At 57.0% G+C, this 16574-nt stretch overlaps 5 protein-coding genes across 5 annotated transcripts; 1 reads left to right on the top strand and 4 right to left on the bottom strand.

The window, feature by feature from the left end:
- Positions 1 to 334: 334 nt before the first annotated feature.
- On the bottom strand, positions 335 to 1410 carry TRAVEDRAFT_132995 (uncharacterized protein; the record flags this gene model as incomplete). The annotated part of the gene is made up of 3 exons (XM_008044878.1): positions 335 to 412; positions 479 to 1195; positions 1270 to 1410. The coding sequence occupies 3 exons, from the start codon at positions 1408 to 1410 to the stop codon at positions 335 to 337; spliced, it is 936 nt and encodes a 311-aa protein (XP_008043069.1).
- A 2317-nt stretch (positions 1411 to 3727) lies between these two features.
- TRAVEDRAFT_131939 (cytochrome P450) lies at positions 3728 to 5842 on the bottom strand (the record flags this gene model as incomplete). The annotated part of the gene is made up of 10 exons (XM_008044877.1): positions 3728 to 3809; positions 3882 to 4013; positions 4085 to 4298; positions 4352 to 4541; positions 4605 to 4618; positions 4675 to 4789; positions 4854 to 4969; positions 5028 to 5371; positions 5424 to 5553; positions 5608 to 5842. 10 exons carry the CDS (start codon positions 5840 to 5842, stop codon positions 3728 to 3730), a joined length of 1572 nt encoding a protein of 523 aa, XP_008043068.1.
- A 2176-nt stretch (positions 5843 to 8018) lies between these two features.
- Positions 8019 to 9492, top strand: TRAVEDRAFT_31295 (EF-hand). The gene is made up of 9 exons (XM_008044440.1): positions 8019 to 8076; positions 8144 to 8168; positions 8251 to 8414; positions 8478 to 8542; positions 8604 to 8633; positions 8690 to 8730; positions 8788 to 8823; positions 8893 to 9055; positions 9203 to 9492. The coding sequence occupies exons 2-9, from the start codon at positions 8157 to 8159 to the stop codon at positions 9376 to 9378; spliced, it is 687 nt and encodes a 228-aa protein (XP_008042631.1). The 5' UTR covers positions 8019 to 8076; positions 8144 to 8156; the 3' UTR covers positions 9379 to 9492.
- Positions 9493 to 9606: 114 nt separating this feature from the next.
- On the bottom strand, positions 9607 to 12375 carry TRAVEDRAFT_31293 (acetyl-CoA synthetase-like protein). The gene is made up of 15 exons (XM_008044439.1): positions 12051 to 12375; positions 11666 to 11986; positions 11548 to 11616; positions 11426 to 11485; positions 11337 to 11362; positions 11263 to 11268; positions 11079 to 11210; positions 10966 to 11019; positions 10824 to 10906; positions 10630 to 10774; positions 10406 to 10564; positions 10325 to 10343; positions 10124 to 10274; positions 10000 to 10057; positions 9607 to 9923 (listed from the first exon to the last, which is right to left on the bottom strand). Exons 1-15 carry the CDS (start codon positions 12340 to 12342, stop codon positions 9753 to 9755), a joined length of 1746 nt encoding a protein of 581 aa, XP_008042630.1. The 5' UTR covers positions 12343 to 12375; the 3' UTR covers positions 9607 to 9752.
- A 1330-nt stretch (positions 12376 to 13705) lies between these two features.
- TRAVEDRAFT_132393 (uncharacterized protein) lies at positions 13706 to 14732 on the bottom strand (the record flags this gene model as incomplete). Its single annotated transcript, XM_008044876.1, has 3 exons — positions 13706 to 13783; positions 13853 to 14569; positions 14643 to 14732. The coding sequence occupies 3 exons, from the start codon at positions 14730 to 14732 to the stop codon at positions 13706 to 13708; spliced, it is 885 nt and encodes a 294-aa protein (XP_008043067.1).
- Between the last annotated feature and the right edge of the window lie 1842 nt (positions 14733 to 16574).

Raw genomic sequence — 16574 nt, 5'->3', positions numbered from 1 at the left:
CAAGTCAGGCCCTCCCGCAGTCGTACTATAGCCCCATCACTCATGAGATTCAGCCGGTGTCTATACGGCAACCCAGGGGCGATGGTACATTCAAGAGCATTTTTTGGAACTTCAATCGGGAAGGATGAGGCTCGCATACACAGATACTGTACAAAGCAAGTTGCAGAGCGAAATCGGATAAATATCATACCATCGCGCGGGACTTGAAGCACATATCCTACAGCCTTGCTACTGCAAGGGAGCGAAGGGACAGGAACGACGCCCATAGCAGAAGAAAGAGAGAGATAACGGCATAGTAGCGACAGCCAGCGGGACGCGAACGGAGTGCCTCGTTTCAAGCACCCAGTGCATAGTACGGCTCACTGAAGAGCCGACAATACGCAGGGAGCGCGTGTGCGGTAGACAGCCAGACCTGCGGATATGATAATCGCAGTTAGTCCGATTCATCACGGAAAACAATTGGAGAGACCGCACGCACGTTGTACCAGTAAAAGGCCACCTGATACTCATGTATCGTCTTCCCCTTGAGATAGAGCACACCCACATACACCGAAAGCGCGGTGACAGCCGCACCCGCCACGATGCTAAGGCCCCAGAACACGGAGAGCCCGACCGACCAGAGCACCAGCGGCACGATCACCGTCCAGCGCGCAGCGGCCCCGAAGACGATCGGGATCGTTTGCCGGCCGATGGCTCGGTCGCCGTCAACGTCCTTGAAGTCCTGCGTGTGGATCGTCGTCGCGAAGATGCCCGTGCTCGCGAGCACGGAGCACAGCGCAATTCCGTCCAGGTGCGTCGGGTCCGCCCCAGCCACGAGCGTCGCGCCGACCTCGAACGATGCGAACCCAAGCGCGTTCACGACGTTGCGGATCACCCAGTGCCGACGGTGCGCGGTGAGCTCGTTGTACAGGAGCGTGAGGAAGGCGAGGGCGATGCTCGCGTAGACCGTCTCCGGACTGTAGAGCGCAGAGAGACGTAGGCAGACGGGGACGATGGCCCAGCGGAGGAAGCGGGCTTGTTCGAGGGTGATGCGCTTGGCCGGAAGCGGACGGTCGCGCTTGTTCTGTGCGTCCTCCTCTGGGTCCATACACTGGTTCGAGAGGTCGAACTGCAGGACATGGAGCCAGACCCAGAAGACGACGTGTGGGACGCGGAGAAGGCCCGCTACGGGAGCAGACGCAAGTGCGAGGGAGGACTGTGGGACAGACGGCACGTCGGTGAGCAAACATGAGCCACAGTATGACGAGTAGCCATCACAGTCGCACTCACGACGGGACCGACGGTTGTCTTCAGGTCAGATTTGGTGAACAGGATGAGTGTGAATAGGAAGTAAGGGATGTTGCGTAGCGCATGCACCGCCGATCCAAGGGGGCTAAAGAAAGAGGAGGAAGGGGTCGATGTCGAGGCCATGAAGTGTGGCACTGGAGGTATGTCCGCTGAGATCTAGGTCGCCCCAGCCAGGAGGAGCGAGTACTTAACATCATGTTCAGGCCGATGCCATGACGCCCGCATCGATTCGCAAGACTGATACAGTCCGCATCGTGCATTTTCAAAGCATCATGGGGTTGATTCGCAGCACAGGGCGTGGCACATTTCCCATGTTTTTCTCCCAGCACAGCAGAGGAGCATCTGGAGATAGATATTTTGTCATCTAAGTTCTGGGGTATAGGGTCCTTGCTACGATGTCTTCAAGTGTACGTGCCTGGCAATGGTGGATCAAAGATACGCCGACCCAACGTTCTTGATAACGAGACCACCAGGGTCCATGCACGAGAGAGCCTGTGCAGATATACACAAGGGTCCCAGGAACCGACTCTTTCAAGCGGTTGTGCTCGGGCGCGATGATAAAGAGACCTGAAAACGTGGGACACCGATGAGCTCGACTGCGCCATCGTAGCTGAAATTGCAGAGCCTGACCATTATGTTACGGTTCAGATGGGCGGTCTTCGGGGAATAAATTCACTTGAAATGTAGACAGACATGTGGGTTTGTCTCCAACTTCGAAACGGATGCACTAGTGGCAGTTTGAGGCAACTTGACAGGACGTACGAGGAGGCGCGACTGGCCGGCTGTTGTTTGGCGCCCGTGTGGGCCATTCGCCGGCACCTGCCGGCACACGCTTTGCAGTCATCCCGCCTATCGACGTTTGCTAGTAGTCGGCCACGATACAAGTTCAACGCAGCACGATCGAATCAGTGCAAAAAAGTGGAGTTGAATATCAAGTACATATCCTCCATGTCACCCCCTGAGGATGCACCTCAACGTTGTGGCAGGTACAGTATACTATCCAAATTCTCGTCAGACAGACTCCCATGTTGACTCGGACAAGCTTCGTACGTATTCAAACAGGTCCCCTCGTCCTCGATCCAAAGTAGCCACCCTGGTGCTGCTCCACAGCATCATATGTTTCAGGAATCAGCAAGTATAATCAGAAAAAACCTGAGGTTCCGCATTGTGATTTGCAGGGATGACGCACCATAGTTCGACATCAACCTCAGGACCCTTAGATACGGGACCATCTTCTTCGTGTCGAAAAGCCTCATTGACTTCCGCAGTGTCGTCCCCCAATCCCACTATGCGCGCCCCGATGCTCGAGCGGAAGCCCAAGACTGGCCAATCGCTGTCGTGGTCCTAGAAACTGACGTATAGCTGACCGCTGCGTCTCCCCATATCCTATTCTTGCGTTTGCAGGTAACTCCTGGATATATGGATGAGACGTACGTCACACGTGGACCATACCTGCCAGCCCTCAAGCTGACCCGAGATTCCGCAGGTATTTCAACAACATTATGGTCAGCGTCGAATCACGCGAAGGTACCTCCTGGTCCAGCGACTCGCTGAGCATCTATGTTTCTCGATAGGCCTTTTAGCTATGTAGGGGATTTGGATGGAAACGCCTCAGTGGCGACGACGGCTCGCAGGTGGAAGGCAGTACGTGCATATCTTTCTCCGACTATCGCTGCAGCTCACTGGGCGTTGGTAGCGCAGCAAAAGCTAACGGTCTCTCACGCGTCTGCCGATGACAGCAACTTCCCGTACAGTATGCCGCAGACTCCGATTTCTATAGGCCCACCAAAACGCGCCGTCGGTCTGCCAAGCCCGAGTGGTACGGCAGGTACCAGACACACTTTTTCGAGGGCGCATTGCAACGTGATCGGGGTTAACGATATGGAAGGTCGAATGAGCGGTTGACGGGTAATTCGGGGAGAGCACACCGCGGATTGGAGATGGAAGGACGGGTTTACGTGGTTGAGTGTTTTTTGATTGATAGGGTAGTACTGCGACAGTACTGCGCCTTCTTTAAACTCAATCTATGCTGGTGAACATGTTCGAACGCTTTACAGAATCTACGTCGGTATTGGGTGTGTTGAAACCTGCGTCCTCTCGTAATGCGGAGTAAAGTGCACCCCTCCGGCTCCAACAAGCACTCAGCGGTTGGGAGGTCGTCCGCTACGTACGGATTCCCGAGCGGCGGTATACGATCAGCTTGCAGGTAGGACCTTCCGATCTTGAAGAGGGTTCGCGCTGTTTGTGTTCCGGTGGCGGATCTGTCACTCTTAACAGCACTCAAATGCCAGTGGTGTCAGACCTTCTGACAGTCACTTTGTTGATATGTAATTGCATCCGTGGGGGTACGGGCAACGCAGCCATACACAACGTCCAATACATTCATCCAATCAGAAAAGAATAACGGCAAGGCCCCGCACACTTGGAGCCACCCTGCCTCCTACTCTCTCACGCAACACTCGATAAGCTGGGCCGCAACATCCGATCGCGGCCGGATTTCGCACTCGAACGGCGCAGGCCGCCTGCCACACGCCCCACACGCCGTGTCAGTCCGACAGTCAACGATAGCGCAAAGCTTCCGAGAGAAGACGCACGAGATGGCCCCAGAAACGAACTCCACCTTGGGCTGCGGGCAGCCGGCGGGAATGGTGACGGTCATGACAGCCAAGAACTGCGCGACGGTGAGCCACGCTAAGTCCTCCGCGAAGAACTTGCCTGGACACACGCTGCAGCCACGGGTTGCGTCAGAACGTCAGAACCTCTGCAAGGAAGACAAGAAAGACAGAGAATTACGCACCGTCTGCCAAAGCCGAAGACGTATCGGCTCGGGTCGTTCGTGCTGCAGTCAAAGGTGCCGTCCGCGGCGATGTACCGCTCGGGCTTGAACGCAAGTGGGTCTGGGTACATTGCAGGGTCGTGCGTGATTCCCCACACATTGCCCATCACGATAGACCCCTTCGGGATCCGGTATCCCCGGTACACGTCGTCCTCTATCAGCAGGTGTGGTATCCCTGACGGAGCTTAATCAGCGTGCCAAGATGCGGGTGGGATTAGGGGGACGCACCGGTGGGCGCGGGCGGATGCCACCGCAGGATCTCCTTCATGATCGCGGTCACGTACGGCAGGCGGTCGCGGTCGACGAAGTCGGGCAGACGGTGCGTGCCCACAACGCGGTCGATTTCCTCTTGTGCGCGTGCCTGCACCTCCGGGTGCAGTGCGATAGCTAGCAGGAACACCTCACCGCTAATGACAGTCTGGTAAAACAAGCCAGAGCTTAGTTGTTACGGCACGCGCAAATGGTCATGGCGGGAACGCACGGTCTCAAAAGCACCTGTGTTACTATGCTCGTGATTCTTCGTTTGATGCTGTCTTGACTTTGGGGCTCACCTCCATAAGCTACGGCGGCTGTATCGCGAATCATGCTCTCTTCGACAGATCCGTCTTCGGGCGTCAGCTCCTGCAAGAGACTCGCGGTGTACGAGGGCTTCGCTAGGCCCTTACCCTAGGGCGCACGGCCGGTCACGTCAGTACGTGTTCTCAAGGCTGGGCAGATAGATGGGACGTACGAGTCGCTCTTTACAAGTATAGAACGCGACATTCCGCAAATCTTCGACATCCTGGCGCCAGCGCTGCAGCCGGAGCGACACCGCAGATCCCCCGAGCCATTTCGGAATGAACTGCACTGTAGCTATTTATGAGGCCGACGGATGCAATAATCAGAGCAGACGACAAGAACGTACTGATAGCTGACGGGTTCATGAGCCACATCGGCGGGCTGAGCGCGACGGAAGCCACGTCCATGACAGCCTCCGTCGTCTTCAGCAGCGGATCCTCCACGCTCTCAATCATGATCCCGTACGTGACGTCGATGATAAGCTGCCCCGAACGCAGCTTGAGGTGCTCCGAGAACCCCTCGGGGTCGCGCAAGACGTGCTGGAGGAAGCGGCCCATCGACGCGCGGTGCGAGTCGTAGAAAAGCTGCTGCGCGGCGGGCGACGAGTACTTGCTGCTGAAGAGGCGGCGCATGGCGCGCGATTGCTTTCCGTACGGCATGAAGGCGAAGTTCCAGTTGTTGTGGCCGACCCTTCGCGGCGATGAGCGGTGTTTCTTCGTGATAAGAGTGTGCGCGGACTTACAGGTTCATGAGCGGGAAGTCCGGGCGGTTTGAGTAGATACCGAAGCGGTTCTCGAGGAGGTCCGAGGTGGCTTCGGCAGAGTTGAGGAGGACGATGGATCGTCCGAGGACGCGTAGATGCACAACATCGCCTGGGGCGTGTTAGAGGAGACGTACATACTGTAAGAACTGCGAACATAACGCACCGAATTCCTTGGACCACGCCGAAAACGTTAGCCACGCGCTATGTCGCGGCATGTCAAAGAGATTTCCCAGCAGTGGGAGACCCCTAGGGCCTGGCGGAGGAGGCCTGTTTGAGGCCTTGCGAAGCCATATTCCGCGTAGGGCTATAACAACAGCAAGGGAAGCGACAAAGCACAGAGCGACGGTGTTCAGTTCAAACGCAAGCTCGCCGAGGAAGGGCGGCGCTGAAGGGGACATGGTGTGTATGTGGGAAATGGTCGTCAAGCCGGGGGCTGATATAGTCCGACGTTGGTTCCTTGGCTATAGCGCAGTAGAGCATCACGCTCAAAATCATCAACATCCTGATCACGTTCTCAGCCGCGGTCGAAGGTTTGGGGTGACATTGAGGGACACAGCGCGGATGTGCTAATGTTATTAATTGATGCCATTGGGACTTCTCAGGCGATAAGTGTTATACGGGACAGGTACATCTTCAATGAGATGTTCTGGGCCGTCACAGCTGATCAAGAGTCACTCCAATACGTAGATGGGTGGTCTTCCCTGAGAATGACATGGTGGGTAAGCGAAAGCGCCCCCGGAGGGAGAGCGGCGCATACATAGAGTATATTCATTCACTCACCTTAACTTGCGTTATGGCAGGGAAAGGAAACCACTGCATGCATAACGGAAACCTAGTCAAGATCAATAAAGACTGAGTCTCCCAGCAATAGGGTGAGCGACCGAAGACTATCGTGACGGTTCTGGTCAAGTTGTGCCAATAGGCGCTTATGCACTTCTCGCTGCTTCAATTTTAAGCGCGCCCTCTCTCTCTTTCGCACCACTACTTGAGTGAAGCTACAGTCCTGGATTCCTCTTCTCTCATAGATGTGGGTTTTACTGGAATTTAGCAAACGAAACAAAAGATTCGGATGACGCGTCAAGTGAGTCGTGGCATGTTCACGCCACCGACAACTGCCGACTCCGATGACTTTACGAGATGACTTTCACTTTGGTTCGAGTCTGTCCCAAACCCCCATTCAAAATCAACTGCCGCCTATTTCTATCTGAAGCGCATATATACCAGTATCTGATCATACAAAAAATGGACCAAGCAATGCGTACTCCTAATTGACCTTACGATTCCGAGTCGTACTCGCGGACACAGATATCATGCTTTCCTCCCGACGCAGAGACTCCCAACACGACGCTGCAACCTCTCAATAAAGAAGATAAAGTGCCGCATCTATTCATGTATATCATGGCATCTGTAAGTGCTTCTCCCGGATTGCATTCACCCTACAGCTCGAGGGCAACACTCTTGCGAGGCAGAGCCGCGTGCGATGCTTATGAGGTGAGTGCCATTGCCTCAGCTGTACTCCGGCTATCGGTGAAGGAGTTTCGTCTCCCAGTACAAGATGCGGCGGTCAAGAGATCTAGGTACTTGACATGAGTTTCGTGTGAAGTCGCGATAAATGTTGCTCAAATACAGGCGCGTTGACCCCATTTACTCTCTAGCTATTGCTATATTCCAGTTCAGGGCACGGGCAGCACTGCTCCAAAACGCCTCAAGCTTACTTGACTTTCGGAGATCGCGATCGCGCACCGAGCTGGATGCATCGGATGGAGTGCGCCAACGCCCCGTCTAATTTGCCCTTCTTCCGGGTCACAGAATCATGAGTTTATGACAGCTTGACTTCACGCAGTCCCCAATCTCGCAAGCCAACGTTTCAGAATTCCCTCCGCCTGGCTGTTGGGCATTCGGCACTCAATCTCCCCGCGGTTCCTTCTGTCTGTAACGATACCCTACCGTTACGTGGTGCTCAAGTTAAGATGTGTACAGGACGAATACCAATGCAGCAGTCATCAGGATACGCGAATTGAATACCCCTGCGGCGGCCGGAATGGAGAAAAGAGGCTCATGTCAACAGGTGGCGCATAGTAGAAATTCCATGAAGGTAGTGTCTGTGGCATGCGGCGTAGAAGGCCTAGGAGTTTCGCTTCGATCTTGGTTTCGAAGCAGCCCTTCTCCGTTTCGATCAGATTCCTTCGTCACTCTCGACAGGTACCAAACATGTATATAAGAAAGCGACGTCCCGCCGGCGAATGCACGAACTTCACTTTCCCCCTCCTCCTCGATCCTCTGATATTCGCGATTCCCCAAACCGTCTGGCCCACTTCAGCGCTCGACTCTCACATGCAGCTGGTGCTGTGAACGAATGCATATCATGACATACGCATTGTGAGAACACCCGGCGCATCGCACGCTGGGAAGCTGTATACGAATAAAGCGAGGTGGGCAGGATTCGAAGACGCAACCTGTGTACGTGGACGCCAAGAGGGATGGGCGATGCCGGAAGGAGCAGGGCCGCGGCAAGGCGAGCGCCCGACGGCGGCACAGGATGACATCGGCGTGGGCGGTGGCACAGCAAGGGCTCTTCACAGCGATCGCACTCAGCTTTCCGCAACAAGCCCCTGTGCGCAGTGTATATAAGGCACGTCATGCTCCTGATCACCCAACTCACCTCTTGCTCTCTCCCCTAACGCGCGCGGATACTCCAGCTCTAGAACCAGAATGTCTTACGGGGTCAGTTGCGCCACTTCTCTCCAGCGGGCGTACACCTGGGTGCACGATCGGTCTGGATCAGTTAGCTGACCACAAACACCAGCAGCAACAAGGATACGGTGGCGGCTATGGCGGCGCACCAGGCGGTGGCGGATACGGCGGTGGTGGAGGGTACGGTGGCCCTCCCGGGTACGGCGCGGGCGGAGGACCTGGCCCGGGAGGCTTTGCTCCGGTGAACTCTGGCCCGCCCCCTGGCGCGGATCCTCAGTGAGTGTCTTGTGTATGGATCGTATCCCGCGACGGGAAAGCTGATGTACCTCTCTTCGTCAGGCTGTGGAGCTGGTTTACGGCCGTCGATACGGACCGATCTGGCCACATCTCAGTACACGAGCTTCGTGAGTGCGCCATCTTGCAGAAGCACAATTCGTACGTTGGACGCTGACGGGTTGAGTGCAGAGAAGGCTCTCATAAACGGAGATTGGACTCGTGAGTAGAACCATGGCAAAAATACACGGCACGGTCTGAAGCATCACATTTTCCAGCATTTGACCTTGACACCGTCAAGCTCCTCATGACGATCTTCGTCAGTACTATGCTTCCCTCTGCTGTCTAACACTCACTTACGCGTACGTCAACATAGGACACGGATCGGAGCGGCACGATCGGCTTCAACGAGGTACGCTTCCCAAACGCTCTAATATTGTCACACGACATCGTACTAACATGCCCACCCTCTTGTTCCCAGTTCGCAGGCCTGTGGAAGTACATCAAGGACTGGCAGAACGTCTACCGGCACTTCGATCGCGACCGATCCGGCTCGATCGACACGAACGAGCTGCACGACGCGCTCCGCCAGTTCGGCTACAACCTCTCGCCGCAGCTCCTCCAGCTCGTTGAGCGCAAATACGGTGAGCCCCTCTTCCTTCTCAACTCCTACACCCCGATTTCCTCTTCTCTCCTATCCTCTCCCCGTCCTTTTCCTTCCCCTTTCCACCCTTTGTCAAGTATAATGGAATGCTGACGGATCTACCCGGATGGGGTAGACGTGCTCAAAGGGGGCGTGTCGATGCCCGGTGCCGCGCCAGCGGGGATCACGTTCGACCGCTTCGTGCGCGCGTGCGTGGTCATCAAGCAGGTCACGGAGAGCTTCCAACGCCTCGACACGGACCGCGACGGATGGGTGCAGATCAACTACGAGCAGTTCATGCAGACCGTGCTCAGCCTCCCGTGAGCGCACTCGGAGCGATGCTAGGGCATGGAGTGGCTGCGCGATGTAGGCGTATAATGTGTGGTGTGTACGATAATTGAAGCGTCCGCCAATGTATGAGATCCTATGACGACCGACCATACGCTTGAATTCGTGAGCAGGGGCCGACTATCTGAATGTCGAGCCATAGGTCAGACAACCCACTCAAGGTCTGTCTTAACCATTGGAGATGTACGCATACCAACATGTACCCTTACAAACATATTCATTCCTCTAGGACAGTACAACACCGAGTCCGCAATACACAATCCGCTTCAACATGACGCCCTTCTTCAATCCGCCTATCACACATACATCTACACAACACATCACGCCACCTTACTCTCTTCTTCTTGCGCTCAACCATGCGCGCGGTCGGGGAACTGCCTGTGCTCCGGGGCGACCTCCGCCTCCGCCGCGGCGTACACCGCGTCGATCTCCGCCTCGTACAGCTTCAGACACACGCCGCGGCGCGCGGTGCCCTTTGGGGTATGCTCGAGCGGCTTCTCCGCGGAGGTTACCACGATCATCTGCGTCCACCGATGAGCAACGGCATCCTTAGAAGAAAGGAAGAAGGGTAGGTAGAGAAGGGGAAGGGAGACGTACGTTCCGCTTGATGTGCGCGAACTCGGGGACCAGCGTGTTAGCCTTCTCGATCGCAGGCCTGTGATGTCGTCATGACAAGTCAGCTTCGAGCGAGAGAGTGCGGAACAGGAGGAGAAGGACGTACCAGATGAGGGTCTTGTATTCCTCGAGCTTCTGCGCGTCGCCAGGCGGGACGCTCGTGCCCGTGGCAGGCTCGACGAGCAGGCCCGGCTCGACGCGCGTGTTCCCGAACACGAGCACGGACGCGATGTGCGGGTCGTGCGCGACGGTGCTCTCTGCGTCATGTCAGTAGGACGTCTCGGAACTGATGCTCCAGGTGACGTACCATAGGGAACCGGGTTGATCTACCGAACAGATGCTGTGTCAGCTTGGAGAGGTATGGACGGAGTGTGTGGGATGAACGCACCTTTTGCCCGGTCGAGAGCGCGATCTGGTCGTCCACGCGCCCGAACACCTTCCACCGGTTCTTGTCGGTGGGGTGGGGCTCGAGCAGGTCGCCCACCGCGAACACGCGCTGGCCGTCGCGCTCCGCGTTCGTCACCTGCGGGAAGCACACGTCCGTCGGCTGTCCCAGACACGTCTTGTTAACTTTCTCTTCACTCGCTTGAACGCTAACGAAGAGCGACGTACGATCATGATAGGCTCGACGATCCCATCGAGCCCCTCCTGCGGCTCGAGCTTGAACGTGATATGGTGCGAGAACTTGAAGTACTCCCACTCGTCAACCGGTGGCGGGTCGCGCGGGATGAACATCGTCGCGGGCCCCACCTCCGTGCTGCACGCCGTCAGTCCGAGCGAAACAGGTCACGGGGTGCGCGACTGACCTTCCCCAGAAGGGGTGCAGGGTGACCCTCGCCTTCGCGAGATTGTCGCCGATAGCCTTGTTGATGGGCGCGCCGGAGAAGACCTGTCCGCAGAACCAGCAGTCAGTTTCTCACAGAGAAGAGAAGGGTGGGTGCGACGTACGATGCAGGTGAGCGCTTGCAGAGTGGGAAGGTTCGCGGGGTCGCGTGCCCATGCCTGTGTGCATCGCCTGGGTCAGCGACGCGAAGAAAGGAAACACGAGGGACGTGACGGACCTCGATGAACGCTGGGATACAAAACACGATGTCGGACTTACACGCGACCCATGCAGCGAGGAAGTCGGCGGGCGTCGGGATCCGGGGTGGGTACTCTGGGGGGTACAGCGCGAACGTGGATCCACTCGACAACTTGGAAACTGTGAGCGATACGCAAATCACGCACATGCCATTCGACACTCACCGGCCACTACAAATTTGCGAAAACCGGCACGACGTGAGTGAGAGAGCCTCGTGGGCGTTTTTGATGTCACGTACCATCATCGTCGCAAGGCCCATCGCATCTGCCAGTGTCAATGAATTTTTAGCATGATTTTGATATTCACAACATCGCAGAAGGCACGCACGACAGATGGGGTTAGTGTGCGCCGCGATGCGCTTCCCCGCCAAATCGACTTCGCCGAAACCTACAGGACTCGGACATTAGACTGCTGCACGCATGTCTGGCATGTGGAGAGAGTCGGCGCACATGGGATGTTCGACAGGTTGATCAGTCCTCGGCGGGTGATAGGAATTGGCTTCGGGAAGGCGGTGGTTCCTAATCGACGTCAGCTCAGCTCGTCTCAGTAGAGGCGGATAGTACGAACCAGACGAGTGCAGAATGACGGTCACGTCGGTGTCCGCGATATCCACTGGCGAAAACGGCTCTACTCCAGCAGGGAGCGACACCCACTCCTCGGGCTTGATCATAGGCAGCAGGTCCACGTGCAGCCCCTTCTCCTCCAGGAGCTTGGCGGCGGCCTTAGCGGAACCTTGCATCGCAGCATCTTCACTAGCATAGAGCTGCGAGACGCCCGTCTTCTCGAGCAGGTGCGCCGTAACCACAGGCAGGTTGCGCGGCGACAAGGGGAACGCAGTATAGCCCAGGCTCATGATGGCCATCTCTATGAAGATGTAGCTGAGCGCATCTACATGGCAACAAATGTTCAGCATTCCTTCAGGCACTCGTAGCTATAGCAAAGGCGTGCGTACCGGAAATGGCGAGGATGCCGATGACGGGGCGGCCGCCCTCGCTCTTCTTGGTTGAGGACTGCTGGTAGTTACGCTCGACGATGCGCGCGATGGCGCTGATCTTCTCCCAAGCCTCGGCGTACGAGACGTCGTGCGGTTCGTTCGTGGCGGGGTCCGCATAGGTGAAGACGGCGTGGCTGGGGCTGTGCTTGGCGTGGTACTCGTACAAGCCAGGCAGCGAGAGACCATGCTCAAAAGCGGCGGCCTTGAATGTGGGGTGGTTGACCCCCTGGGGCGTGGGACGCGCAGTCATCGTACTAGGCGTCTTGGTGGCGTAGTGTTGTGTGGGGGGTCAGATTGGAAGGTAGGGCTTGCCTGCGTCTGCTAGAGGAGCGTATTTCGAGAGTGCAGACGCGCCGGATGGGCACGTTATCGCGTCGAGTGCACTGGTACCGCCGCCAGAATCATGATGTGTGCTGACTATGCATCAGGCATTAGCGACCGAGAACCGCTCCAGTGTGGGTGGAATCATCAGCAGCATTCTCCCGCCATCTCTCTGCCCTGAGGCTTCGAAGGACAGGGTGAAAGGGGTTAAAGAACAAGACGAACGCTGAACGCCGATCAGATATCCGGGGCGTCTGTGGCTGACAGTGGATACTCGGAATGCAATGTTGGTGGGGCGCCTTCAACTGCGAATCGTTTGCCCTCAAGGCGTGCAAGTAATCCTGAAGTTGATAGATCGATATACCATTTTTATTAGCAAGTCTGTTCATGCAGTTCCACAAGAAAGACTCACAACCTAACCGTTTGCGCGATAGCTCGCCTTCCCCACCGCCGGCATCATCCACACTGGCACGGCTATATCCGCAATAGCGTCCGCCCCCGCCGATGATGAGCGCGTTCTCAGGGCTCAAGACTCGTGAGCGTGCCGCTCACGCCCATGGCAGCTGCCATTGCAAAGATCTTTCCGATGCCCGCCGTTCTGATCGTGGGTTTGCGACAAGACATCAGCTCCGCGCGCGTGAGGCCCATATCTGACAGGACGTTGCCCGAGTCCGCCCAGTGCAGTGCAATATCCCGCGCGAGGTGTGTAGCGATACGGGCGCCGCTTCGTGGCGCAAACGCTGCAAAGGGGCGGAATCAAAGTTGGGTGTCAGTGAGCTCGATTTGCGATCCGTGTTCTCGATATGGACCAGTCGGGGAAGCCTACATTTGATCCGGAAGACCCTTCGGGTACCCGACCAGTTCCGGATATGTAGCCGGAGATCATCCCAAGATCTGCGTGCACAGATTTGCCTGTAAGTATCACGGCACAGTGCGGCTGCGCATCTCGACGGACTTTGCATTGGAATACTGCAAGGGGAACTGTTGTCGTCTAATAAATTACCATGGGAATACATAGTCTAGTCTACAAGCAAAGAATCTCCGCCGCGCACTGCGATCTCTTGCGGCCCTCCGCAACAGCGGAAGACCGACGGATCCGCGCAACCCACCGCGGGCGCGGTGTTTGAGGGTGCCGCGCCCGTGCGCCATCTATATACAGAGTACGCTACTTCAACACTTACGCGAAAGTACAGTATACGTTAAAGGACATGACCAGAAACAGAACATCAGCGCTGCGCCGGGGGCCGTGGCGACGACAGCGAGCGGGACGCGGGCGCTCATAGCGTCGCGTTTCATGCCCCCAAAGCAAAGTACGGCTCACTGAAGAGCCGACAGTACGCCGGGAGGGCGTGTGCGGTGGACAACCAGAGCTATGGGCACGATCATCATCACAGTCAGCCCGATACATCACGGAATGGAAGTGGAGAGAGGGGACGCACGTTATACCAGTAGAAGGCCACCTGATACTCGTGAATCGTCTTCGCGTTGAGATAGAGCACGCCCACGTGCACCGCAAGAGCGGTTACCGCTGCGCCCGCCACGATGCCGAGCCCCCAGAACACGGAGAGCCCGACCGACCACAGCACGAGAGGCACAATCACCGTCCAGCGCGCGGCGGCCCCGAAGACGATCGGGATCGTTTGTCGGCCGATGGCCCGGTCACCATCGACGTCCTTGAAGTCCTGAGTGTGGATCGTCGTCGCGAAGATGCCCGTGCTCGCGAGCACCGAGCAGAGAGCGATCCCGTCCAGACGCGTCGGATCCGCGCCCGCGACAAGTGTCGCGCCGACCTCGAATGACGCAAATCCGAGCGCGTTTACGAGGTTACGGATCACCCAGTGCCGGCGGTGCGCGGTGAGCTCGTTGTAAAGGAGCGTGAGGAAGGCGAGGGCGATGCTCGCGTAGACCGTCTCAGCACTGTAGAGTGCGGACAGACGTAGGCAGACGGGGACGATGGCCCAACGGAGGAAACGAGCCTGCGCGAGGGTGATGCGCTTGGCGGGGAGGGGGCGGTCGCGCTTGTTCTGCGCGTCCTCCTCCGGGTCCATGCACTGGTTCGAGAGGTCGAACTGCAGCACATGGAGCCATACCCAGAAGACGACGTGTGGTAGGCGGAGGGGGCCCGCTATGGGAGCAGATGCGATGGCAAGGGAGGACTGTGAGAGAGAAGGCACGTCTACGTTTAGCGAGGATCCGGATATGGCGAGTGAGGACCGTAGCTGGACTCACGACGGGGCCCACAGTTGTCTTGAGATCAGACTTGGTGAAAAGGAGAAGCGTGTGCATGAAGTAGGGGACGCTGCGGAGCGTGCGCGCCATCGTCGAGAGGTGACCGGCGAGGGACGTCGCAGAAGTCGAAGTTGAGGCCATAGTGTGCGGCGGGTGCGATCGAGGAGACTCGAAGTGCGCAGGTCCGGAGGGAGAGTACTTAAATCTATAACCGCGGAAGATATGACGTTGATAATGGGTCCGCGGGCTGATCTGTTGGTACAGCCCGCCCTGCTGTGGCAGGCGATGAGGACAATAACATACGGTAAGTCTTCAGCAGGAGCGAATGGCGTGGCCTCCGCGTGGGATAACCGCCTAGACTCTGATGGCACCGCCGCGATCGCCCGTACGACCCTTGGTCTTGTTGAACCGCACGCGCGGACGGAGCATCCGGCCGGGTAGCCCAGAGCTGAGTTCGATACGCTGCTCGCCGAGATGCTGTCCACAGCATCGCGAATCGTCTACCAGATCGTAGAAACGGGGTCCCGGCAAGCCAGTAGACGGAGTAGCGTAAGGGGACGCGGGTACCCAAGGCGGCGCCCGCAGTAGGCCAAAACGTGTTGCCGCACAGTAGCATCTCCCAAAGACGACGAGAAGCATGAATTGGCGTGCATGACCGCTAAATCCGCTCGCAAACACCCACGCAGATGCACAGGCAACAAAAGGAGGACCTAGAAGCTGATGAGCGTGATTAACCCAAGCAAAGTTCTTCCGCACCTCACCGACATGAGCCATGCCTGCGTTTTGTCCTACATGCGGCATCGGGATAGAACACACGGTGGTCGACCCGCTCATGGCAGAAACCGCTGTTGCAAAATGATCAAACGTGTTTCGGATGGCGGTGTTGGGCCTTTCTGAGCTTTTTGAACATCAAAAACCTGATAGGATCGGGGAGGACGTCGTGAACTACGCATTACGCAGGCCTCGTGGCGCGTAGCTACCAAGCTCAGAATATACTTTGCCGAGCCGCCTCGGATCTCTTGACGACCTTGACTCTGTGAGCATGCTGATGAGGAGAGGGTCGGCGTTGGCGACAAGGAGGTTTCCGGCGAAATGCTGGCAGTCGTCGAGGCCGGCGGACCATCAAATATTGCACAGCCACTGCGACTGATTCGTCGGGTTTCGGCGTCTGGCGGTTTTCTTCGTCTCTCCCTCTCCGAATCCAGTGCCAGCAGGGCTGACTCCTGCAACGACATGCCTCGAAAACGCATTCTCAAAGGATCCGCACAGGTGGGTTTGTACCCCCGCTCGCTTCCCTGCAAGCCAAGGCAGGCACTGCGCACGCTGTTTCGGCGCAAAACGTTACTCCCCCCGTTCTCCTGTGCAATCCATCAAACCTACATGATATCATGTACGCATCTCTGCGAGGCAGCGCACGTGGAGACAGAATAGGTAAGTAGTTGCCCGAATGAAGATGCGGCAGGTCGCTCACACTCACGTTCGCACAGCAATGCTACTTTTATTGCAGGGAGAACCGTAGCCCGGTGATTCTCCCCATGACTACTCTCAGCCTGGCTGATAGCCATGCAATCATCCCTATCGCATTGCGTATGCAGGCGACACCGCGCCCCTGCGGCGCAGAGCGGCTTGGTCGCACGCCCTGCTGTACCGGTGACAGAACCTCTCGCACGGCTTGCGAAACCGGTGACAGCAGCGCTATGCTTCTACCGTTTCATGCCCAAGATGCACATGACATCACCTTCAGGATCAGTATTCTAGCCGCCTCGCAGCCGCCGCACACCAGGGAGTACTCTATCTCTCGTCGCGCTTGTCCTACTGAGTTACTGACTCAACTCGGCCCGATACGAATAGACGTTCTGCTTAACCTCAGGGCCAGGTCGACACGGATGTTCATGAGTCACATGTGCAGTGAGAAACTCCCCCGATGGGATC

Source organism: Trametes versicolor (assembly GCF_000271585.1).
Source record: "Trametes versicolor FP-101664 SS1 unplaced genomic scaffold TRAVEscaffold_11, whole genome shotgun sequence".
NCBI classification, from domain to species: domain Eukaryota; kingdom Fungi; phylum Basidiomycota; class Agaricomycetes; order Polyporales; family Polyporaceae; genus Trametes; species Trametes versicolor.
Note: the sequence above shows the minus strand (reverse complement) of the source record. Positions and strands in the feature narration are given on the sequence as shown.